At 50.2% G+C, this 25,163-nt stretch overlaps 4 protein-coding genes across 6 annotated transcripts in view; 2 read left to right on the forward strand and 2 right to left on the reverse strand.

Moving 5' to 3' along the window:
• Window positions 1-2,557, forward strand: part of cebpz (CCAAT enhancer binding protein zeta) — a 10,756-nt gene extending 8,199 nt beyond the window's left edge. Inside the window, exons 13-18 of the mRNA XM_086019036.1 lie at window positions 216-415; window positions 524-565; window positions 808-900; window positions 979-1,046; window positions 1,122-1,203; window positions 2,041-2,557. Of these exons, the coding sequence (XP_085875162.1) occupies window positions 216-415; window positions 524-565; window positions 808-900; window positions 979-1,046; window positions 1,122-1,203; window positions 2,041-2,204 (649 nt within the window). The 3' untranslated portion in view covers window positions 2,205-2,557. The remainder of the gene's footprint in view (window positions 1-215; window positions 416-523; window positions 566-807; window positions 901-978; window positions 1,047-1,121; window positions 1,204-2,040) is intronic.
• LOC147128590 (protein CEBPZOS-like) lies at window positions 1,490-3,226 on the reverse strand. Its single transcript, XM_086019047.1, has 4 exons — window positions 2,916-3,226; window positions 2,651-2,769; window positions 2,430-2,474; window positions 1,490-2,296 (listed from the first exon to the last, which is right to left on the reverse strand). The coding sequence occupies exons 2-4, from the start codon at window positions 2,766-2,768 to the stop codon at window positions 2,208-2,210; spliced, it is 252 nt and encodes an 83-aa protein (XP_085875173.1). The 5' UTR covers window position 2,769; window positions 2,916-3,226; the 3' UTR covers window positions 1,490-2,207.
• Window positions 2,650-20,556, forward strand: xrn2 (5'-3' exoribonuclease 2). 3 transcript variants are annotated; one of them, XM_086019041.1, is made up of 31 exons: window positions 2,650-2,794; window positions 7,226-7,353; window positions 7,566-7,677; window positions 7,748-7,859; window positions 7,921-7,979; window positions 8,299-8,388; window positions 8,471-8,543; window positions 9,249-9,299; window positions 9,440-9,597; window positions 9,677-9,751; window positions 10,290-10,423; window positions 10,519-10,576; window positions 10,687-10,794; window positions 10,888-10,932; window positions 11,069-11,200; window positions 11,280-11,336; window positions 11,604-11,698; window positions 11,983-12,118; window positions 13,528-13,635; window positions 13,713-13,802; window positions 14,109-14,181; window positions 14,238-14,321; window positions 14,687-14,784; window positions 14,860-14,939; window positions 15,091-15,147; window positions 15,766-15,834; window positions 15,921-16,049; window positions 16,498-16,613; window positions 18,670-18,733; window positions 19,548-19,770; window positions 20,305-20,556. In XM_086019041.1, the coding sequence occupies exons 2-31, from the start codon at window positions 7,313-7,315 to the stop codon at window positions 20,371-20,373; spliced, it is 2,796 nt and encodes a 931-aa protein (XP_085875167.1). In that variant the 5' UTR covers window positions 2,650-2,794; window positions 7,226-7,312; the 3' UTR covers window positions 20,374-20,556. The 3 variants fall into 3 exon arrangements, with proteins under 3 accessions (XP_085875167.1, XP_085875164.1, XP_085875165.1); XM_086019038.1 differs by lacking the exon at window positions 2,650-2,794 and adding an exon at window positions 6,394-6,675; XM_086019039.1 differs by lacking the exon at window positions 2,650-2,794 and adding an exon at window positions 6,394-6,675 and having other exon boundaries at window positions 11,607-11,698.
• Window positions 20,557-20,815: 259 nt separating this feature from the next.
• Window positions 20,816-23,048, reverse strand: LOC147128592 (homeobox protein Nkx-2.4-like). Its single transcript, XM_086019045.1, has 2 exons — window positions 22,541-23,048; window positions 20,816-21,527 (listed from the first exon to the last, which is right to left on the reverse strand). The coding sequence occupies exons 1-2, from the start codon at window positions 23,046-23,048 to the stop codon at window positions 20,878-20,880; spliced, it is 1,158 nt and encodes a 385-aa protein (XP_085875171.1). The 3' UTR covers window positions 20,816-20,877.
• Between the last annotated feature and the right edge of the window lie 2,115 nt (window positions 23,049-25,163).

Raw genomic sequence — 25,163 nt, forward strand, 5'->3', positions numbered from 1 at the left:
TTACAGGTCATTTGAAAAAGGAGTGCAAATAGACACATTTGAATACACTTCATGGGGGGGGGGAAAGTGTTTGATACAAATGGTGCATGTTAGCATGTTGTGTAGCTGACGCGCCAAGCTAATCGTGCCAAGCTAATCGTGCCAAGCTAATCGTGCCAAGCTAATCGTGCCAAGCTAATCGTGCCAAGCTAATCGTGCGTTTCTCGACACGCCAGGAACGTGTCGGGCGGCAAAAGGAAAAAAGGTGCAAAAAAGGACGAGAATGCGGACGAGTCTGACGGCGAGTCTGACGACCTGGACGACGAGGAGGTGTCGCTGGGCAGCATGGACGAGGAAGACTTTGGCGAAGACCTGGACGAAGAAGGAGGAACCTTCATGGAGCCTGCCGGGCAGGAGGATGACGACGACGATGACGGTAGAGACAGATTTTGGTGCTGTCGTGAAGGATCCCAATTGAGCAGATTACAGGTGGCATCCGTTTTTGCGTGAATAACCACTTGAAGCCCTCCGTTGTCCTTTCCAGTTCCACAACTTGACGACGACGATGGCAATGATGTCCACTTTGGTGAGATAACAATATCGTTCATTCCTCCTTTGATCTCACCTATTTCGTTCAGTAGTTTCATTGAGTTCTCGTAAATCATAAAATGAAAAATAGAAATGTTGTATCTGTCTCATGTCAATTGCATTATTGATCAAATAAATAATGAGAATGGAATATTGTATGAAAATAAACCTTTGAGCATATAACCGAGCACCAAAAGGCGGATGCCTTCAAACGCATCGTCACCTCCTCCTCTTCCTCAGATGAAGAAGATGAGGTTCCAGATGTGACGCCGCCGTCCAAGAAAGTCAAAAGGAAGTCGAGCCAAGTCGAGCCGGACGTCTCGCAGACTTTTGGTAGGTTCTCATTTGGCGGCTTTGGAAATGATTTCACCAGTTGTCAACTTCCTACCTGGTTTTGTGTCTTCCTGTCAGCCTCCAAAGCCAAAAAGAAGAAAAAGAGAGGAGAAAAAGGAACGGCCATGTTTGCGACAGCCCAGGAGGTTAGATGGCGCACGAAAAAAAAGTACGAAATCCTCACAGCTTCTCCCTATTAATTTTCTTTTCTTTTTTTTAAGTTTGGCTGCCTGCTGGACGACAACGCCGGCGCCAAGTTTGACAACATCGGACTGGACGCCATGGCCAACACCGACAAAGCAGGTAACAACTGAAGGCTTGACCTGAAAATCATTGACTAGAAAATTCGCTTTTTCTCAAACTGGACCTTTTATTGGTCCTTCCAAAAAAATCCAATGTCAGCAACCTTGCGTCATTTCAGATTTTGATGCAAATTGCAGCGTCACCGGAGGGTCGTCCGCTCAATTACCTCACACTCGTGGATTAGCCGCTCAGTGCGGCTTAGTCTTTCAAAAGTCATTGGGAACGCTTCCTTCTATGGGGGGGATGCGGGGAGTAAAACTTAAAGTGACACAACTTAAAACCTGGCGTCGGGCACATTTTTTTATTTTATTTTTTTGCTTTCGACATTTCAAAACGTTGATTGCCACTCCCAGATGACGTTTACTCGAAACCTATGCATCAAGAAGTACAAGTTGTATTTTTAGAACATTGATCTTAATGCTAACATAAATGAAAAATGCCATTTGCAAGCTAACAGAATAAAACTGGGCATTTTGGGGGGCGTTGTGGTCTAAAACGGATTATTTTCCATTCATTTCAATGGGAAAATGACTAGTCACGGAATGAATTCAACTCATGTCTCAAGGCACCACTGTTACTTATTTATTTTTTGGGGTGAAAAGTTCACAGTGACTTTCAAAGCACGCTGTCATTTTCGGACCAACTGATGCAAATTGTTAAACTTCTTGCAACACACTTGATGGTCTCTTACAACCCAAACTTGCTCTGGCACACCGGTTGCCAATCCCAAAATCTCAAGTGCCACCTCGTCCTTGAAATGAATTTCCAGAGTAGTAGTGAGGCCAAATTGTCCTTATCGGAAAGTTTCTCACAAAATTGCGGCGACTTGGTGTGCAGGCGTGAAGCAGCTGAAGTGGGAGAGCCAACGCGACGACTGGATCCACGACCGCGACGTTAAGACGCTGCGCAGGAAGAAGGCCGCCTTCATCAAGAGGAAGCGCTTCGCACGTGGCAACAAGATGATGACGATGATGAAGGGGAACAAGAGGAAGAGGAAGTAGTCGTCAGCGGCCGGCGGCGTCCGTCGCCCAATCCAGTTGGTCTCTCTGCCGCACACCGTGCACGCCCGCCAGCTCGTTGGACTTGTAGTAAACTGTCAACAGGAGAAAAAAGTTATTGGTTGGATCGCAGCAGCAATTGTGTGAGCTGGACATGACATCATTTCCTGTCAACAAATGACTGTTGCTGACGTTTTCATGACAGAAAGGCATCGTGTATGTTCTTACCTTCCAGAATGGACGGAAACCTTTTCTTCATCGTGCTCCTGAAATCTAAAACAATTTCAATTAACTTGTAAAGCAAAATGGGGATGAAAGACTGATAGTCAAATGTGGATTAAAACTCTGTAAAGTCATTGGAGTTATTTATTCACCAAGGAAGAACATTCTGTGTGTGTGACTGTCTGCTGACTGGAATTGATTATGCGACCGTGTGTGTGTGTGCACACCTTGGCTGGTGTTCATGGCGTGGAAAAGCGCATATGCACCAAAGACGCCGAGGAGTTCAACCATAATGATGCCTTTCATCCACTTTTTGGCCAAAGATGTGAAAGGTTTGGGAGACATCCTGCCAGGCCCACATTTCACAATGTGTGAGTACATTTGATTTGGAACTGGAGCTCACCATTATTTCACTCAACCTTTGGGGACGCTTTTATGGTGCCGCGTCTGGACGTTCGTTGCGTCTTTTAGCGTAAAGTGAATTAAACTCACCTTTTGGTGCCGACAAAAGAGCCAAATAAACATCGGAAAATGGCCCCGTGTGGGCGAATAGAAAGCCTCCGGTTTTGCTGGGGAGCTGAAGGGCTTCGTCGGGTCAAACGGGCAAGCTAACAGCAAGCTAGCACGCTACACCAGGGCTGTGCTAACTACTACGGAAGCCCGCGGGCTGACTGTGGCAAAGTTACACGACAAAACGCGTATTAGTAATTATTGTCATTGTAGTTATTATTGACTTATATTATAATTAAATTACAAAGTACGTAAAGCAACTTTCTTTCCGTGCACAAAAATAGAGGTGCGAACGAATCGCACCATGGTTGGCTGTCCCACACCAAATAATTACTACAAAATTACGTGCGTTTACAAATGAACATAAAATGTACACGAAAAATGAGGAAGGTGTTTCTGTTTTTTAATTACTATTTTTATTTTATTTATATATTTATGAAGGTTTTTGGTGATGCTAACTCCAGTACTTCCAAGTCCAAGTCCAACGTAAGCGCTGTGCTGCAGTTTCTTTTAGAGGCTGCAGATGGCAGCGTTTCTTCATGGTTGAACTTATTGACCTATTTACTGCACTTTAGATTTGATTGTAACGTCACTTGACGTCATTTGCATAGATACATTGATACTTGATACATTTCGAAAATATAATAAAAAATGCTTTCGTGTAACTGTTTTTATCATTCCTCTCCAATAATGGCGAAATCATAAGATCAAATCATTGTTAGAAACTGATGAATTATTATTATAGCAATTATGAACAAATAAGAGTCAAACAATCAAAGACCGAGTCATGATGTTTGTTTATAAGCATGCCAAAATGTCCACTTTCATGTATTTCATTCTTTTTGCTTTTAATATTCATTGCAATTTTTAAAATGACACTTGTATTTTTAAATTGACAAATGACAAGTGCATTTTCTCATGATTACAAATGTGGAAACCCTCAGACTTGGTGTGCGTGCGTGTGTGTCAATTCACTTGGATCTCGTTTGTAGTCATGCTTCATTTTTGTTGTTTCTTGTTTTCTGTCAAGTTTGTGTGTGTGTATGCGTGCGTGCATGTGTGTGCATGTGCCAGCGTATTAGTGTGTGCGTGCATTTGCAGGGTGGCTGGCGGGAGTCGTCAAAGAAGCCCCTTTCTTCTGTCCTCGGCCCTCCCCTGCCATCCTGTTTTCACGTAATGAGCCTGCGAGGTGTCCATCCATTCATTCATCCATCCATCCGCCCCCTCTCCGCCTGGCCTCTAACGAGACCGGACCAACCCAGCTCGTTTGTAAATGAGCCGCTAAAAAGCCTCCGGCTCGCTCAGCGGAGATAAGAGGCGACAATGACGGCCGCCAGACGGCGGCGGCGGCGGCGGCGGCGGCGGCGGACTTACGCCGGACCTCGCCCCCCCGCCTGGGAGGCGACGACAGTCGGTCCGGCTTTGATGCGGCGGCTAATGGCGAGCGGCGGCATAACAAAACGCTCGCTGGCAGCTGAGCGCGCTTGTCACGAGTTTCTTTTGCTGTCCACAAGATCACATTTGAGGTGCTATACACAGTCACTTTGGAAGGTCATCACGGAAAGGGGAGGGCGACACCTTCGAGGTGGCAGCTGGAGATGATGCCATGGGCACCTTCTTACTCACAAATCCACAATAGCGACCCGTTTGTGCTTTCGGGGGACGTACTTTCGGGGGCCTGGCCTGACCTGACCTGGCCTGGCCTGGCCTGGACTGGCCTGCGGGACGACCGCTTTAGAAGAAGGTTGTACACCTTGACCAGTTGCAAAGGCAGCTTGACCAAGCCATCTTGTCCTTAGCTGCAGAATTGTCGCTTTCATGCGACCTTACTAGTTGCAGTATAGGAAGAATGCATGTAGCAATCCTAATGAGCCACTGAACGTCGACGTGCATGTGTGTGACAATGGCAAGCGCGTGTGCAAGAGTCTCAGATGCGAAGACGTGCAGAGGCCACATGGCACGCGTGACACCGTGTGACTTCCCGCTGAGCTTTTCATGTCTCAACTGAAGGGGCGGACACACGACCCGACACACAATCTTCACGCGCATGCTCGGCGTGTGTGTGTGGTGTGTTTGAGCTCAAATGAGATTAAATGTTGTTTGACTACTTAAGCGGCAGCTTTGTGTGAAATGAGCCTCCCCCCCCACCCCCTTTTCCCCACCAAGCCTCCTGCTGCTTTGCCTCCATGGAGATGTGCTGCCTTTGAAATGATCAGGAGGCCATGTGGTGTTTCTCAAATGACCATTAGGTTAGCTATTTTCTTTTTTTTCCCGTCTGGGTTGCCAACAATCATTTTTCACATTGCGTGTGATTTGCTTTTTCAGGTAGCAAACCGATTGAAACAGCTGTCAGTGTGTTGCAAAGGGTAAGAAAAAAACAGATTGTTCAGTGTCTAACCTTGGGGTTTTGAAATAGAAGCACCATTTAAAAGACGCATGCAGGTCAGACAGCCACCGCTAGATGGCGGCATCAGCCTTCGCAGCCTCCGTCCTCCGACACCGAATGAATTAAACTCTTAGTGCTTTCCTTGCAGTTGAAGGACAACGTCAGCGGTCAGTTGTTTGTCAGGTCGTGTGACGACTGGGAGGCAAACGTGCTAACCACAAGGCCGTCGTGCTGCTGCATCACATAAACATGAGCAAGATTAGATCACATTGCTGAGATGAGACTCTTCATATTAAAGATGTTGGCTTAAGTTTGATTTGCATGAAATCGTCATCTGATCGCCACGAATTAAAATGTCAGGATGCCTATTTGCTGCTCCAGTGCAAGTATTGATGAAAAATGTCCGCCGTAGCAGGACAAGTGTTTTCCCTCATGGGAATGAGGCCGCCCTACGTGCGTGGAAAGGCCAAAAAAACAAACATCTGCTCTCCCTCCAGTCAGCCAAAAAGAGACTGCGCGAGTGCGAAATTCTTCGTTGCCACTCATAATATTCTGACGTTCAAGACCCCGGAAAGGGATTTCAGAGATTCGTTTCTAAATACATTCAAGCAGAAGTCGAATCGAACATTTTCTTTGCAATAAATGTCCATCACCCTGTATAGAGAATAAAACACTGATGTAAAAAAAAAAAAAAAGACATGTTTTTAAGTTTCTGTAATGCGAAGAGGAATATTTATTTAATTTCAATTATTATGATTATGATTTCAGACGTCTATAAGTCAAGCACTGCAAGTGTCGTGATGATTTTGATGGGTTTGGTGCTATTAGACGATTAGACTTGGTACAGGCATTTGTCACATGGAGTATGTGTTGCTATGTCTAAAGGATTAAAAATGTGAGGTGATAACATCGAATGTATTGACATTTTTGGAATGCGTGTATTGTTATGTTTTAGTTTGTGTCTTCATTGGCTATTTAAATGAAGAGGAAGTCAAAGCATTTGAAGCGTAAGGCAGTCATGCAATACCGGTTTTGGCCAGCAGCGTCGCTGTGGCAGCACCACGAAAGCGCCACTGGAAACTGCCCGGAAGCAGTCCACAGCGTGATCCGGAAAAAGTACACGACTCTCAACAAGCATGTAGCGACTGGCTTGATCATTTTCATACTCGATTGTTTTTTGGGGGTAGTTCGTGTTTTACTTGACGTTTTTAGGGAACTTCGTTGACGTTTGTACGTTTTTTTTTATATCGCGTAGCGGGGCAAGTGATAAGTTTCGACGAGATGGGAGTCCCGGCCTTTTTCCGTTGGCTGAGTCGCAAATATCCCTCCATTATTGTACATTGTGTGGAGGAGAAGGTAAGCGCGCTTAGCATATTAGCATCTCAGCTTGCAAAACTCAAGACACAATCGCGTGGCAAGCCATGTTTATATGAGGACCGTTTTCGGTTTTGCACATGCTGAGTTGCACACGAAGGCAACCGGAGAGCAGTTGGGCGTTCTCGGGACATGTTGCACTTTCACTTGGCCGCCAGTGCGCCACCTCTCCAAGTTGTCCAAATATTAAGCAAGTTGACAGATGTTTATTTTTTAAACTTACTTTCATTTGGACGCTAAACAACAGAGCAACTGCCTTAATTTGCTCCGAATAATATCAGGTAGTGTCAAGCAAACTAGTGTGGCCTTTGCCAGAGTCGTGCAAAAAAATCTCAAATCAAGTTTGCAACTGCAAATGAGAAGACACATTTCTCAAGCTTTCACATTTACTTGGGGTTTTAAAGCTTATCTCTCAAGGAATCCAACGCAAAGCAGCAATGGAGGCTGCGTTTTCTTCTTAGTTCCTGAGGTTGCGCCGTCTCATTCGTACTTGTTTCTTTTATTCTAAACGTATCCACTTTGTGCCTTGCAGGGCAGGGAGTGCAATGGAGTTCGGATCCCCGTCGACACAACCAAGCCAAACCCCAACGAGGTGGAGTTTGACAATCTGTACTTGGACATGAACGGCATCATACACCCATGTACACATCCGGAGGACAAGTATGAAGTGCTTTATTTTTTCTTTGGTGGTAGCAAAGATTTCCCTGAAATGACAGTCTATCAAATCGCTGAGTCTGGTTGGAATGGCCACTTCTTTAACCTGAAAATGGTTGTTGGTTCTGGAGATACACTTGTTTGGTTTTTTTTTTGGGGGGGGGGGGGCTTCAAATTGGAGGGAATTGTAGAAATTGTTGTTCTTGACGTGTCCACAGACCGGCACCCAAGAACGAGGATGAGATGATGGTGGCCATCTTTGAGTACATCGACCGTCTGTTCAATATCGTGCGTCCGAGGAGAGTTTTGTACATGGCCATCGACGGTGTGGTAAGTGACTGTGACGCGCGCAACAGCGTTTCCGACTCCCGTATGATGTCACTGTTCAACTTGCCACCAGGCTCCGCGTGCCAAAATGAACCAGCAGCGCTCTCGCCGCTTCCGCGCTTCCAAAGAAGGCATGGAGCTCACCGAGGAGAAGAAACGCATGCGCGAGGAGGTCATCCAAGCAGGTGGGCGTCAACGCGGGCGTCCCACAAACGCAACGTCTGACGTGCGCATCTTCCCACACAGGAGGTTACCTGCCGCCTGAGGAGATTAAGGAGAGGTTTGACAGCAATTGCATCACGCCAGTAAGTTCATTGGCCGTTTCTTTTATTTTGAATTTAAATTCTCGATTGCTGAGTGACTGTTCGGCCTTTTGGCAGAAATAAACAAACAGTCTTTTTTTTTTTTTTTTTGTTATCTGACATGAATTGAATGGACATTTGATGTCTGCGAATACTTGAGCTCTAGTACTGGAATTGATCTCCGGGGGTGTTCTCAAGCATCCCGACAGTCATACGATAAGCCCGAGACGTTAGCCCATCAGCGTGCGCCTTTGAGATTAGAAATGAGAAGTGGGGAAGTTGTTGAGGTGATGGCCGGCGGGCTCACCGGTCGCGTCTGCAGGGGACGGAGTTCATGGACAACCTGGCGCAGTGTCTTCGCTACTACGTGGCCGACAGACTCAGCAACGACCCGGGATGGCGAAACATCACGGTGAGCTCGGGTCTGTTCGCCGGCAAGCGTCCGTCCGGCGCATGTCCTCACCGACGCCCCTTTTGCTTTGGCCGTCTTCAAGGTCATCCTGTCCGACGCCAGCGTTCCGGGCGAAGGCGAACACAAAATCATGGACTACATCAGGAGACAGAGAGGTACCCCAATACCTTTTGTCTGTATGGCGCAGTGGTGTTTTTTAAAAATGCTATTTATAGAATGTAAAAACGTGCACATTACTGGAATAGTCTTTTCTCCCCAAAAAATCTGGAATCTACATCTAGTATTTTTTTAGTCAATTTTTCCTGACTCGTTTTACCACATGAACAAATGGAAGATTGCAACTTTCTTCACTTGTTTAACTTCACTGATCAAATTGTGACTTTTGGACTTTTGGGTCGGAGATACAGCCATTTGCAAAAGATGACATATTTTTACCCCAACTAAATTTGTGTGGGTTTTTGAAAAAAATAATGCAGCAACTGTTTTTGGTAAAACGTATGAATGGGTTATCATAACATGATGATTTTTGTTTTTGTTTTTGCCAAATAGGCATCTCTTAGTAGCTAATGCATCTTGGGTACATACATTTAATTGGAATGAGGACGAATGAATTATTATAAAATGATTGTTTTCAACCCTTAAAATGATTACCGATGCCACAAGATGGTGGCAAAGGATGACTTTGGCCAAAATGAAACTCCTCAACTCCATCCAACATCCGGTCGTTGCTTGGAGGCAAGATGGCGGCAAAGCTCACTTTTCCCAAAATGAATGTCCTCAGTTCACTTCCGCACCGTTCGTCGGCGCCAGACTTGTATTAACATAATGTTCACAATCACATTTTCTGTTTTTGTCCGCAGCTCAGCCCAACCACGACCCCAACACGCATCACTGCCTGTGCGGGGCTGACGGTCAGTCTTCAACACTCATTGCGAAAGGAACCCCCCCCCACCGCACCCAAGAATAAAAAACCCAAAAAACACACACACGACCTTCCATCGGTTTGTGAAATGAGCATTTGTGGCTTTGTGTCTTTGCGGCGTTCAATCAGCGGACCTGATCATGCTGGGCCTGGCCACGCACGAGCCCAACTTCACCATCATCCGCGAGGAGTTCAAACCCAACAAGCCTCGGCCGTGCGCGCTCTGCGGGCAGATGGGCCACGAAATCAAAGAGTGCCAGGGCGTCGCCCGACAGAAGCAAGGCCAGGTCGGACCGCGCCTTCGTCGGCGTGTCGTCGGGAATGCCTCCAAAATCAAAGCCTGACCTTGACTTGTTGCCCTTCCAGCATGATGAATTTGCAGACACCGTGCCGGTGTCGGAGCAGGATTTCATCTTCATCAGGCTGTGTGTGCTCAGAGAGGTAACGGCGCGTGTCTGCGCGTGAGCGTCTCAGTCTGCGCGTGCTCCATTTAGGCTGCGACGATTATTTGAACGGTCCAATTTCAAATAAGGTGGAGGTCAAGCCACGCACCGGCGTGTCTGTCGTGGTGTTAGCGCACGCCACGTAGCCCCGCCTGGCCACAAAGTCACATGGAGCGCGTTTCCTTCACCCGCTGCCCGTGGCCGCGAGCGACGCAGCACGCAGACTTAAGAGCCAGCTCGGCGCCGTCGCTCGCTGACACCCACGTCGCTCGCTAGACCGGGCCCCGCCTTTTTGAGCCATACATACTAAAATGTCACACATAAAACCGCACGACCTGAAGTTGGCAACTACAAGTGGACACAAATATTACCTGCGCCACAAAGACTTGATTCAAAAAATATTTGTTGGCTGCAGCCCGAGTGTTTGTCTTTGAATGCGTGCGGGGCGGAGTCTCTGGACCTGCGCGCGTGTGTGTGTGTGTGTGTGCGCTATCTTTGCTCGTGTGTGTGTGTCACAGTGCCGCGTTGTCTTTCAGTATCTAGCGCGAGAGTTGACCATGGCCAGTCTGCCCTTCCCGTTTGACTTTGAGAGGAGCATCGACGACTGGGTCTTCATGTGTTTCTTTGTGGGAAACGACTTCCTCCCTCACCTGCCGTCCTTGGAAATCAGGTGACGGCTTGCGTTCTCGCAATGCGCGCGTGTGTGTGAAGCTTGAAGAGTCACAACTCGTCTCACGCTTGTACTGCTCTTCCATCATCTTCCAGAGAGGGGGCGATAGATCGCCTGGTCAGGATCTACAAAGACGTGGTGCACAAAACGGGAGTAAGTCCGGTGCAGCGGGAGCGTGGCCCCTCCGGCCGCCGCGCATGCTGGGAAATGTCGACAAATCGCCGGCTCTGATTGCAGCTGCGCGCGTGCGTGCGTGTGCGCAGGGCTACCTGACGGAGAACGGCTTCGTCAACCTGGCGCGCGTGGAGCTGATCATGCAGGCCGTGGGCGTGGCCGAGGACAACATCTTCAAAAAGCGCAAAGAGGATGATGCAAGACTTGTTTTCAGCTTTAACAACATTGCGAGTCGCGTAAAAGTGCTCCCTTTGATTCAAACGCTTGTTTTTCTCTTTTCTGTCTTTTAGGAAAGCTTTAAGAGAAGAATGAAAGAGAAACGACAACGGATGAAGGCAAGTTACTTGGACTCGCTCATCGGTCAATCGTTCAAACTGAAATGGAAGCCCGCGTGCGATGCTCAAATTGTGTTGAAGGCTTGATGTGGCTCCTGAAGATTTTCTTTCCTTTTCTTTGTGGGGGGGGACGCAGAGGGAGCAGCAAGGCCCCGCCTACCTCACCGGCGGCCAGTTTGCCCCTCATGCGCTGGGCAGAGGCCACCATCCGCACGCCGTGGAGAACGCTCGCCAGCAAGCCTACGACATGAGGATGCAGTCCAACCGGGTGCGTCCTCCAAACTGGCTCCAGGCTCATCCTTTCCTCCGTCTCTGTCTTTTCAAGGTGTGTGTTTGCTCTTGTCCAGGATGCCGCTCAGTCCCTCAAGGCCATGATGAGGAACGGCGGCGGCGGCGGCGGCAACGTGAGTCCCTCACACTCAACACTGTCGCAGTATTGACAAGTAGCAATTCTCGTGTGGCCTGAGATACGTTGTTGTTGTTGTTGTTGTTGTTGTTTTGCCAGCGCTGTAGAATTCAGCCGCTGTAGACGGGCATATTTTGGACAAATGATTAAATAGTAATCAAAGCGCCACTCGGCATTAGCCCTGCACCTTTTTCTCTCCGGCGAGCCGCTCCCGTTCAGCCAGTTTACAAAGTTGGCCGTTTGTCATGCGGACGTGTGGTGTCAGCAGTTTGCGGGCCCCAGCGACGACGCCAACAACAACCGAGGCATGAAGAGGAAAGCGGACAGCGACGACGAGCCCGAGCCGGAAGACAACGTCAGGTAGGCCGGCGCAGCGTGTCGGCCGAACGCCCTGGCGCTTGCTTCCTCCCGCGCTTGAAGGAGCAGACGCCCGCCGCAATCAAAATGGAAAGCGGGCAATTCCCGTCAGACGCGCTGAACAAATCTGCTAAATCCGCCGCAGTGATTTGATATTCATGGGGACTTGGCCTCGGGGAGGCGGCGCCCCCCCCTCGTTATTTGACTTTGTGTCAAAACGGATCAAGAGTGTGAGGATGAGCGGCGTCTGCTTGACGTTCGGACTCCTAAAGACGAGCCGTTGGCAGGTTGTGGGAGGACGGCTGGAAGCGGCGCTACTACAAGACCAAGTTTGACGTGGACGTTTCTGACGAAGGCTTCAGGCAGAAGGTGGTCCAGTCGTACGTGGAGGGCCTGTGCTGGGTGCTGCGCTACTACTACCAGGTCAGCCCCCCCACCCCGGCCCCGCGCACCTCCGTTCACTCGACAGCAAGGACGGAATTTGATTTCGCTCACTGGCTTGGTCCCTCCAAAAATGTTGGCATTTTTTCATTTTCATTCAACGCTATCTGCTCCCACGGAGGACTCCAGGAATCGCGTATTACTTACTGCTACGAAGCTGACATTTGGAGCATCTGCACAGTTTTAAATTGAACAAAAACGACGAATCCACGATCAAAAATATTTATCCATTAATTGTCGATTAATCGCCGCCCCTCTAGTTGGGTTCGAAGTATTGCGCGTTTAAAATGGCCACTTCTTGCTGCACTTTTGATACCATGAGATGGTTGCCAAGTCGCGCTGCGATTGTTTGAAAATGTTAAAAAGTCACGAGTGGCGCTCGCTTTGCTTGAGCAGAGATGGATCAGTCTGAGGGGGCCGGGGGCGGGGGGCGTCCCCGCACGCTCTGCAATCCAAAAGGCGGTCTCGGCGGGCCGCTCTGAATTGATGAAAAGGTCCTCGGCAGACGGGACGTGTCTGCTCGCCGCTGCCGCGCATTCACGGTGCCGCCGCCAACGGCGCCAGCGTCACGCGCGGATCGCCAAGTGACCCGCGAGGGGCAGGGAAGGAGGAGGGGGGGGGGCACGGGGGCCTGAGCCAAAAACGCTGAAGACGTGATTCACACTTTGCTCCCGAAATCACTTTCGATCGTCCCCTCCTTGAAGAGGACCTTCTATTTGCTTTACGCCCTTCAAAAGGACTGCCGCCATTTCAGAGCTGCGATTTGACACGCTTGCCCCCCCCCGCCACCACCCCCACCCCCCCTCCCCAACGCTCACAACCTCACATGAGAAAAAAGCGTCATCGGTGAGCTTAATGAAAGGCGTTCTCCTTGTGCTTCATAAACGCTAAAGAGGTTTTCCTTGTTCGACAGAAGCCAAGTGTAAATATGTTGAAGGTGGTTGAATAAGCGACGCTCGCGATAGCCTGAAAGCTTTCTACTTGCGCAATTAAAACCAAGCTCATCGCTCAATGACCAAAAGGAAATGCTTACCATTTCCGTTCGTTCGGTTGTTTGTTTTTCTATCTTGGCAACGTCCCAATTGCGTTGTTGCGCCCTTGTCACTCAAGCCGATGCCTCGGCAATCCGTTTTGAAGAAAGAATCGTCTCAGCTACCTTCATTGTTTCGGGGAATTCAAATGGAAAGTTTCCCACCGTGAGACCTTTTTACCCAGCGAGAAAACCAACAGTGCTTCAAATCAAATAAATATAATATGAACAATTGTAAAAAAAAAAAAAAAAAAGCCAAGAGTTTCCAGCACACGTCAATCACACGACGGGAGTAAACGAAAGCGTTTCCACATGTCCCGACTTGGTTTGTTTCTTGAGCCGTCCGTGGGTGCGCTTGCAGGGCTGCGCCTCCTGGAAGTGGTACTTCCCCTTTCACTACGCCCCCTTCGCCTCAGACTTCAAGGACATTGAGGGCATGTTCAGCGACTTTGAGAGAGGAACCAAACCGGTAAGGCAGCGCCGATTGAGGGCGTCCGGCCCGCGTCCGGCCCGCCCGCCCGCCAACCTGTTGGCGCCTGTGCACAGTTCAAGCCCCTGGAGCAGCTGATGGGCGTGTTTCCCGCCGCCAGCGGCAACTTCCTGCCGGAAACGTGGCGGAACCTCATGATGAGTCCGGTGAGTTTGTATTCAGCCGCGCCGCGCCGCTCATTTGACGTTGACGGCAACAAGCTGGATGAGAATTGAAACGGAGTTCTTTGAATTCCGTTGCATAGTCAACAATTTTGTCGTTGCTGCTTTATACATTGGCGCAATACTCCAAGAACCATTTCGGGGGAAAAAAAATGTTGAGTGTATTATACAGTATGTTGAATTTGTTAAATTGTGAAAAAAAAAAAAAAAAAGACCGATGCAGTATTTTGCGAGTCGCTCTACTAGTTGTGTCACTGAAGCTTCGTCGTCGTCGTTGTCGTTGCGCCGCAGGACTCTTCCATCATCGACTTCTACCCGGACGACTTTGCCATCGACCTGAACGGGAAGAAGTACGCGTGGCAAGGTGAGGCCTCGGCCGTCCGCGTCCCGGCCGCGCCGCTGACGCGTTTCTCCTTGCAGGCGTGGCCTTGCTGCCCTTTGTGGACGAGCGGCGTCTGCGGGCCGCGCTGGCCGACGTCTACCCCGACCTCACGTCCGAAGAAGGTCAGGCGCCCTTTCACGCCTCCCGGTCGCATCTTTTCTCGTCGCTTGCGTTCGGCGCCGCCTTCAGACTTGATTTTCAAGGACGTTTTTCTCATTGGAATGAATTGAAATGCCACTCGTAGATTCAACTGTTGAAGCAACAGAGTGAAATGGGTCAGGCGCCCGACCATATCGCAGTACTTGGCCATATAGTCTTTATCCTCTGCGCCGAATGACTAATCGTGGCACACCCAGAGGAGTTGAGACGTTATTGCAAAGAGGCAAGCGCATTATTTGTGGCATTTTCAAATGATTTCAATGGGAAAAGAGGGGGAAAAAAAAAAAAAAGTGTCCGGTTGGATTCGATGGTGTCGATGATGTTCCAGTGAGGAGAAACAGCCTGGGAAGCGACTTGGTGTTTGTGGGCAAGTCTCACCCGCTGTCGGACTTCGTCCAGGAACTGTACCGTGCGCAATGTCACGAGGTAACGCCGACAACGCCGACAACGCCATATGGGCGTGGCGCGCGGGCAGCTCCGCTGACGTGGCTTGTCTTTTAGCCCACTGAGGTGCCCGCAGAGCTCTGCCACGGAGTCCAAGGTATATTATCTCTCGATGACGACCCTATCCTACCAGACAAGTAAGGACCGAGCGGCCGGCCGACCGCCCGCCCGCCCGCTCGCTCGCTCGCGCTCCCTCCCCGCACATTCCCGGTCAGAAGGCGAGTCGTCCCGCTGCCTGAGCCGCCGGCGCGCTCACTGGCCTTTCACATTTTTGCTTTTGTCCCCCAGGACGGTGAGCTCGCCCGTCCCCTTGCTGCGGGACATCGCGCACAACAGCGCCATCGGGTGAGAACGACTCGGCCGCCGCCCGTTTTTAACGCCGCCCCGGCGACCCTTGACGTGAATGGAAATGCTCGGAATGCGCAAAACGTTCCAACGCCAATGTTCGAAACAGCTTTCCGTCGAAAGAGAAATGTCGCCGCGCACTACTGCGCTTTACGAAAACATGCGGTCCAAACGTAACTTTGTAGAATGGAAAGAATACGACCAACCGTGCAGCCTAATTTCATGCACGCGATCCAAGTTTGCATTGTCTGCCGTGCGCGTCTCGGCCATCGGGGGGCGTTAGACGGCAGAGATGATGAAACAGGACTGTCGCAAGCTTCGCTACTATTGGTCATTTTATGCAGAGGATCAAGAATCTAAGCCTGTGAGTATCGTTTGTCTGCGTGTGTCGTGACAGCCACGACGTCGGCGCTGGTTTCCTCAGCCCCTTGATGGCCTTTGCCATGATGTGTTAGCGTCAAGCTAGCCGACTTTCGACGAGCGCGGACACCATGTTGAATTGTCTTGGTTTTATGCAAAGTTTGCCAGTCAACTTGTGTCAAAGAGCCAAACCGGGCGGCACCTGCTCCAAAACCAAATTGGCGCGCGTTGTTTGTTTATATCTCTTTCCACCACCAGAGTGAAGTTCAAAGATCCGCAGTTTGCCGAGGGCTTTGTGTTCAAGGCTGTTCTCCTTCCCGGAGCAAAGTGAGTAAGCCCTTTGACGTTTCGACCCCGCCGTGGAAACGAGTTGTCGGCGACTTGACTTTGTGCGCGCCGCCGGCCGCCTACAGACTTCCCGGCAACGTGCTGAAGCCGGAGGACTGGGAGCGGCGCGACAACCGGCCGTGGAGGCCTCAGCTCGGCTTCAACCCCAACAGGCAGCAGGCCCGCTTGGACCAGTCGGGATTCCGAGCGCTCGGGTGAGGCCTTTTTTTTTTTTTTTTTTTTTTTTTTTTTTTGGACGCCCCGCACCGGTGACACGGCCCACTTGCGGAATATGAAGTGACTTGCACAAATGCGTCTTGACGCGTGTCAAAAGCAAAGCGACGGGATTCATTAGACAGTCGCAGCTGAGCGTGCGTCTGTACAGCCCTTTTGAAAATGGGGGAATGTTTGCCCCCTCCTCCCCACGCTGGCCATTAAGCAGCCATGCTTGATTATGAGCGCCACATCCTCCTCCACACGTCCACATTATCATTAAGAAACGGCAATAATTGAACATCTGGCACCCCAAAGGCGCCGTGTTCGGAATTCATGATGAGCACCTTTCAAGTTGTTTTTTTTTTTTTTTTTTCTTTTCTTGAAAGCGGAGCATGAAGCTGGCCGGCTGCGGAAAGCCCGTTTGACATCCTCTTGTTCCTCTTGCAGTCACTCGCTCAGAAACCAACACGGTGGTCAGTACAGCAACGCCCCGCCGCCCAGCAGCTACCAACAGCAAGGGAACTACCGCTCGCCCCGCGGCGGCCACCAGCAGGCCTTCCAACGTAAGACGCGCACACGCCCAAAAAAAAAAATGTTGCGGGCAGCAGACGTCTGCAACGTCTCAGCTTCGGGGGGCAAAATGGAGATGATGTCAAACTATTCCCCCCCCCCTCCCACATGCTTTGAACACATGTCAATGAAACGCCCTCAGCGTCGGCGCTGTTCTCCAAATAAGGCAAAAGGTGCTCGCCTGAAACTTTGAATTGCTCACTGCCAGTTGAAGTTGACACACGAAGCAAGAATGCAACATCGGACATGCAAAATGTTCCATCGAGCCATGTCATTTCTTTTCATCAACTTGGGGCTAGCTGAAATGAGCGTCGCTGTCGCGGCGACTCCCAGCCTTCCGGCAACTGCTCGTCGACGACGCGGCGCTTCGTTTTGCCCTCCGACGCGTTTTGCGTTGGCCGCTTTTGAAGGCCAATGGAATCCGTTGACAAAGTCCTTGCGCAAATTGATGATTTAAGGCGACGTCGGCGTCTCCGAACCACCGGGCCGTCCTCGCCCGCACCCGGGCTCGCAAGTGGATCGAGCTTGTCGCGCGTGCGGGGCGATGCCAGCCCCTCCTGGCAAAGACGCAAATGAACACCTAATAAATGTTTCAGCTCGCTTTTTTGGGGCAACCATACAAAAGTGATAACGCACAGAAAAAAATACCGGGACTAAAAAACCTGCGATGGAACGATGGCAGTCGTCAAACGTTTGTCCACGACACACTAGCGCACACAAGAAAAAGCGCCTCTGTGTTTTTGTTTGAGCCGAGTCAAATAGTCGGCCGGCGTCGCAATTGAAAAGATGCGGAGCGGCGCGTAATCCCTCCCTAATAGAGTGGCCGGTGCGCGCTGTCCGCATTGGCGGGCGTAATCCTTTTGTTGGCCTTTGTGGCGCGCACACTGGAGGCCCAGACGCGCTCAGATCACGGCTAATTAAAGAGATTGACAGGTGTCCACTTGTCCTTCCCTCGCCTTGCGGCGTTCTAATTGCAAGCCGCCTGGGTGGTCCACTTGAGCCGCGTTGGTGGAAGGGATCATCAAACGGGCAAAGTCGGCCACAATAACGCTTTGGCGCCCACATTTGCCACTTGACCTCCAATTGCGGACCTTTGTGCTTTCTCAAAAGATGCGACAGCTCCAACTTTAGCCTTGCGCGATGTGGCCTGAATATTCCACCTGCCCCCACCCGCGCACAAAAATGGGATTTTCGGCGATTAAACTGCGTAAACTTCCGCAGAAATAGGACGACGACGACGCCGCCGCCGCCGCGACACCTTGACAATGTGCAAGTAAGAGCTTCCTTTGCAAACACAAACAAGTGTCAACGGGCCCAAATCCAAGCTGAACGCACAGTCCTCCGCTTTGGTTTCAAGCAAAACGTTTGGCGCTCGGGCGCTTTTCCAAAGTTCCAAAATTGCACGCACGTTTGACCAAATGACATGAAATGTGCTGTACGTCCATCATCGCGCCGCACGACATGAATTTGGTTTGGGACGTCGCCCAAGCGCTCCCGCGGGCATGGGCGGCTCACGGCCTCGTTGCTCTTTATTTGCTCCGTACTTCAAACGCGCGACCCGTTTTCTTTGCGTGACAAACATGTCGAGCTCCTTCCTAACATTTGATAGATCGTAAAAACAACACAGGACTAGTGGGAATGGAAAGTGACTGTTGGTCACGCGATGTCTGCGGAGGCGTCTACTTTCTGGCGTGCAGGTGGACTGGCGAAAGAAGCGGGCAGCTGCTCATCACCATGGCAACAGTGGATCTGCAAGAAGCCTTTGGATACTTTTTTTCTTTCCCCCTCTCAAGTGGGCCTTTGTGGAGGCTCGGCCACGATGGAAGCCAGCCACTTGAAGAGGCCACAATGCTGCTGGCTCAAAGCTCCTTCTTTTTTTTTTTTCTTTTTCTTTTTCTTTTTCTTCATTTGCTCAAGAAAGCATTCAAATGTCCCCCTCGGCCCCTCCGAGCTCACGAAAGCGCAATTTGATGTCGCGCGTCGGCTGTGCGGCGGCCGCCCGGTTGCTCCGACGGGACCTGTTGTGACGCCTTCCTTTGTTGTGTGCAGATTCCAGATCGGGGGGCCTGTTGGGAACGCCGTCGTCCTTCCAGCACCAGCCTCACTTTCCACGGTGAGTCCGCACAGTCTGCTCAAAACCCGCCCGGGAGCCCTGCGCCGCGCTCGCCTTCTGCGGCTCTAGAAATCTCTTTGTGAAAAGTCCGTTGAGTGTTTCTTCGATATCCAGTGATCTAAAACTATAACGGTTCACATCCAGTGCTTCACAAGCAGTACTCGTAGCACACTGGTCTACTAGTGCACCGTTTTGCTTGGTGGATCATGTAGTTATTCCACTAGTATGCTAAAGTGATCCTACGAGTGTGCAGAATGCCATCAAGTTGTCGAAAATGTGACAAGGTGTTCTACTAGTGTGCCATCCTCATCCTGCTAGTGAGCTAAATCGTCGTACTAGTGCAAACAAGAGTATGTCAAATCAGTTGGCTGGAAAAGATTCCATTATTTATTTTTTTGGGTCTCAACTTTTCAAAGAGACCAAAACGAGCGTTTGAAGTGGTTGAGCATCACAATCTTCCGCTTTGGAGCTTCTGAGCAACACAAGTGGCACCACATCAAACTGGAATGGAGCTTTTGCTGCTGCCCATGTTGTGGCGCGGCCCGGCGGGTCGCCCTCCCCTGGTCTTGTGTCGCACAAGCGCCTGCTTCCGGGAGTTAGCCCGTCCCGTTTGAGCGGCGGTGCGCACGCCACGTTGCTCTCCAGCCGATCCCGCTGGAGCCATCAAACTTCTCAAACGGGACATTCAAACAACCACAGCTGTAGTTCCACAACTGCGGGTGACTTTTTTTGGGGGGTTGATATTCAGCACTGATGCCACTTGTATTTCTGAGGCCAGATTTGAAGTGGCCGTGATGTCGGTTTGTGTTTGCAGGCAGCAGCAGCAGCAGCAGCAGCAGCAGCAGGCGGCGTACCGCGGCGGCGGCGGCGGCGGCGGCGCTCACGGCTGGGACCGGGCCATGCAGTCGCAGCGGGCGGCGTACCAACACAACAGCAACCGCGGGGGCGGGGCGGGGCCCAGCGGCTACCAGCAGCACTTCCAGCAGCAAAGAAGCGACTGGCGCGAACGGCGGGACGAGCGCGGGCAGCAGTACCAGGTACCGCAACGCAATGCCGGCCGTCGCTCACTACTTGCTCCAGATTTGAACAGTAAAACCTAAGTCGCCTTTTCAGTATTCCACTAAAAATGTATTCCTACTCATTTATTCATTTTGATTGTATATGTGGAGTTGGTGCATGCGTATTTGAGGTTGCACATTGATGGCCCATTTAAAAAAAAGGCTGGTCTTAAGCAACAGTAGTCTCACAGTTTTTCTGTTATGATGGGTTTATATTTTCCAATTTGAGCAAGTTTCGCTCACGACTAGTCGCATCGCAAATGATCATTTTCTTAAATCTGCCACAGTTGGGACAAAATGTTCAAAAATGTTTCTCATGGTATCTTTGCAAGAAAATGCTGTCAGCTACTCATGTCATGTTTACATGTTGACTGCGCTTGAAGCCTCGGTGGATGTCCCAGGCAACTTTTTCAACTTGCTTGCTACGTTTCTGCAGAATGACGCGCTGCAGTCTCATGCACGATGAGAGCCTCCGAGTTGTTTTAGAATAAAGTCCCTTTGTTTGCTTCTTAGGGCCACAACAGCTCCGGCAGAGGTGGTTACCCTCCACCACCGCCGTCCAGAAGATATGTGTGGAAATGAAGGGGTTTTTTTTTTCTTTTCCTTTTTATTCTTGTCCTCTTGTCACATGATTTTCCCTTGGAATTCTGCTTCTTGAAAGTCAAATTTAAGTAGGACTTTTAAACACAATGTTGTACCTTTGAGAGATTCTCCAACATCTTCTTTTACCAACTTGTCCAATAAAAAAAACAAGTCATGTGGAAATGTGCACTTTTTAAAAAATGTAATTTCGTGCAACTATCAAACACCTCAAAATGTGTTTCAGTTAATTTGGAATGAAATATCTACATTTCCAGTGGAGGGGAGCTAAAAATGCAAATATTTATTGACAATTGAAATGAGCTACAAAGAACATTTCATCTGGAAAGCTGAAATAATTCACCAAGAGTCCAGACTCTTCAAGGCAGTGCCAACTTTGGCTCAAATCCCCCCCCCCACCCCCAAAAAAAAGGATCAAGTGCAAACTTGAAAGCCTCCGATCTCCTCCTCAGTCCGGTTCCGGTTGTGTCGCGGGTCGGCTCGGTCCTACCAAGTTCTGCCGTAGAGCAAAGTGGAGCCCTCCGATGACCCGAGCACGCCGCCGGCGTAGTCGAGCAGCGCCGTGTCCGTGTGCGCGCGGAGGCCTGCGGGCAGGCCGGGCGAGGGCCCCCCCTTGGCCTCCCGGGCCTCCCGCTCCAGCTGCTGGCTGGCTCTCGTCTTGGCCTCCGCCGAGGCCGCGGCCGTCGCCGGCTCGGAGTCGCCGCGGCCGGCCTTGACGAGCACCGGCGGCGGCGAAGGGCGGCGGGCGAGCGCGCCTCGGCCGGCGTCTCGGCCGGCGTCTCGGCCGGCGTCTCGGCCGGCGTCTCGGCCGGCGTCTCGGCCGGCGTCGTGCTGCGGCCGGGCCAGGCCCGCCTTGTCCTTCAGCTGCCGCTTGAGCTTGTAGCGGTGGTTCTGGAACCAGATCTTGACCTGGTTGGGGCTGAGATGGATGAGGCCGGCCAGGTGCTCCCGCTCGGGGGCCGACAGGTACTTTTGCTGCTTGAAGCGGCGCTCCAGCTCGAACACTTGCGCCTGCGAGAAGAGCACTCGACGCTTCCTGCGCGGGGCCGCCGATAAGGCCGCCGACAAGGCCGCCTTGCAGGCGCCTCTGTCCAGGCCCGACGACAGGCCGCCGCACGAGCCCACCAGGCGGGAAACTGCAAGCGAAAAACATCCGTCAGGCTTACTGCAACATTTGGACCCTGCTTGAGTGCAACAATTAATTGGCCGAAAGCGCGCATCATCGATATGGATTGATGCAAACACAAACAACAGTTATTGACTCGTGCGGCTGACAGAAATAGTTCAAAAATGATGGAGGACAGTTTGAGTATCCTCCTGATCAAATTGTGACTCAAAGTCAAATAACGACTCGGCGAAAAGAATTTGCATTCCTTTTGAAAGGCGTCCGTAACAATTTAAACAATCCGATTAGAATGCAGAGAATTGAAACGGAAACGGATTTAATTGTGTAGTGAGAAATTTAAACAGGCAAAAAAGGACCAACACTAATTTAGGGAAGAAAATTGATGCTGAAAGATTGTAATAGTCGTAAAGTCAGCGTATGTTTTTCTCTTTTTAAATGCCGAGGGCACATTGAAATCAATTACATTGCGTTGCTTTGATCACAAAACGACTTACAAATTGTACAGAAGCTTTTTTTGCTCCTGTACAATTTGGTAATGTGGCCAAAGAACAAACACAATTTTTGTCGTGTTGTTTTTAAAACAAATTGCAAATTTGCACGCAAGCAAATGAAGGCTCTTTCATACTTTGTCAAGGAATCGTCAGCATTTACAAAAAATAAAAGATGAATGAAAGCGAAAAACTTTTTGCAACTAGTCCACTCGTTGATTCAAATAGCGAAATAATAAAACGACTATTTTTTCACTATTCGTGAAAAAAAAACACGAGGAAGAAAAAGAGGCCTTTCGTTCCTTTGGCCATTTTCAGTGTGTTTCGAAAATCATTTTTTGTTCAAAGTTGGAATATTTTCAACCAAAGTGGCTTGTTTCTAAGCCAGCAATTTGCATGCGCATCCTTCTCATTTGAAAACAACAAAAAGACGAACGAACTCGAAGTAAGTTTGCTGTTGCCGCATTCATCCTCTCACTGTTTGCACTCGAAACGCTCGAGTTCATTTGGAGTGGCAAAAGTGGATTGAACTAACTTGGTGCGTATCTTGTTTCGGGGCCGCTGTACCAGGCCGCCGCCGCCGCCGCCGCCGCCGCAGCCGCCGCCGCCGCCGCCACCGGGCCGACCCCCCTCAGCGACTCCTGATAGGCCGGCATCTCCCCGCCGCCTCCGCAGAAGCCCCCGACCGAGCCCGAGAAGACTGCCACGCCGGCGCCCACGTTGTTGTAGGCGCCGGAGGATCCCGAGGAAGTGGGCAGGTGCTGCTGCTGCTGCTGCTGCTGCTGCTGCTGCTGCTGATGATGATGATGATGATGATGCTGCTGCTGATGGTGATGATGATGCTGCTGCTGATGGTGATGATGATGATGGTGATGTTGCTGATGCTGCTGCTGCTGCTGCTGGTACCGGTACAGGCTGGCCGGGCCGGGCTCCTGCACGCCGCCGCCGCCGCCGAACCTCCGGTACACGTCGTCCATGGGGCTGTGCTGCAGGATGTCGGTGACCGAGAAGGGGGTGGAGTGTGTGGGGGGGCTCAGGGACATGCTGGACGCAAGGACGCCAGATCTCCCTCCCTCCCTCCCTCCCACCGCGTCCCTCCTGTTGCACGAGATGAGGCCGCGACGCGGTGCGTGCGAGACCTTATCCCAGCCGTGGAGGGCGGAGGGGGCGGGGCGAGCAGCGCTGATTAAATCCGCAGCAACTTGACACGCAGGTGAGACGGCTCTGCTACTTTATGTTTGCAAAAATTTTTTTTGTTTTCTAATCCCAATCAGCTCATGTCGATAGAAAAAAGTCCCAAGTCAAATTAAGACGTCTGATACTTCAAGTAGCGGATAAACAACAAACTTCACTTGACTGTACTTGCAAACGTGTTTTTGGCACATTCGAAAAGTTGTCTCAACAACAAGTCATTTTTCTGTTTCCAATTCATCATTTGATGCAATACGTCTTCTTGCTTGAAGAAAAATGCCAAGATGATTGACAGAAAATGTCGATGTTTCCAGAATGTTCCTGTAGCTCCTCCTACATCCGGCCTCTTACCTGATGACTTCCTGCCTGCCTGCCTGCCTGCCTGCCTGCCTGCCTGCCTGCCTGCCTGCCTTCCTGCCTTCCTGCCTGCCTGCCTGCCTGCCTGCCTGCCTGCCTGCCTGCCTGCCTGCCTGCCTGCCTTCCTGCCTGCCTGCCTGCCCGCCCGCCCGCCCGCCCGCCCGCCCGCCCGCCCGCCCGCCCGCCCGCCTGCCTGCCCGCCCGCCTGCAGAGAAGGTTTGATTGTCTTGCTTCCATTTCCTCAAGCGTGCATGTGAACATTGTGATGGTTAACTTGCAAGTGGCTCATAAATAGATCAATTGCGGATTAAATGTCACGATCACAATCGTCACCAGAAGAGCACACATTTGAGACTAATTGATGCTTCCCCTAAAAAAACCCAAAAAAAACAACAACAACAAACAGATAAGCCGTTGTTTTGTTTTGCTTTGCCCCGAGATGCCATCTTTGTTGAAAGGAAACTCCTCAACCAGGGGCGGAGGCATCGGTGGGCCTGGGTGTGCACAGCACCACCCTTTAATAACTGATCACTATATTTTAGAATATAAAATAAAATGCTGGAGGGGCTTAACTGGCACTACACAGATTTCAGATGGGGCTGTAGCACCTGAAGCACCTGAAATTATCCCACCCTGGTCATGTGCATGGGGGCTTTTCCACACCGCGACAACGAGGCACTCTAAAGTGGCCACGCCAGCGGACTATCCAAAGGGAAGATGCGCTTTCAAGTAGCTTAGCAAGCTAGCTAGCTAAGTGCACATCACAATTCCATCAGAGGTGAACAAAGGCGCTCAAGTTGTGATGTGGTAATGGGCCAGGCCAAGCGACTCCAAAGTGCGTCACGTGATGTTGTTTTGGCCACGCCCCCAAAGCATCCCAGAAAGAGAGACGTCGTCGTCAGTCTTCAGTCAAGCTATCGTTTACAAATTCTCTTTCTTCGCGCTCTTCACCTGCAACCTGCGTGGCCATGTGACCTGGCCTCTGTGTATCCATGGCAACGGCAGCAAACATCTTTGTTGCTAGTCAGCAGCCGGGCACTCACGTGCAGGCAAAAGACAAAAACACAGTTGCCGTCTGTAAGAAAAACAACTGACTGGTCACCACCAGTCAAAGGTCAACAAAGGTACGGAGAGAAAACAGATGGTGTGATGTCATATAAGTACACATGACGTCACTTCCCGTTAGGCCCAAGTTATTATAACAACAACACTGGTCAACACATTTTTACTTTAAAAAAAAAATGTTTTTTTTAATCAGAGATGCAAGTCAACTTTTCTTGCGCTGATTCCATCATCTGCCCTCGTTTTTTCTGTACCATTTTAATTTTCATGATGATAATTATACAATAACAATATGTATTAATATGTAAGAATGAAGGGTTGGATCCAGCAACATGTTTTTTGTCCAGCAACGACAACGCGTTGTAAAACGCGGATTGCGCAAGCTTTTAGAGGTCAAACTTCAAAAGAAAAGTGAAAAGAAAGATCTTGATGTGCTAGAAAAAAAGACATTTGGGAAATTAGCCTTAAAAAAAGCCATCTCCGATTCAAATTTGCTGTTGGCCGGTGTTTGAAAAAATATATCTAATTCTTGGTATTCTTGTTTGGTC

Source organism: Filicampus tigris, chromosome 20 (genome assembly GCF_054856515.1).
Source record: "Filicampus tigris isolate MCC_2025a chromosome 20, RoL_Ftig_1.0, whole genome shotgun sequence".
Classification (NCBI taxonomy): domain Eukaryota; kingdom Metazoa; phylum Chordata; class Actinopteri; order Syngnathiformes; family Syngnathidae; genus Filicampus; species Filicampus tigris.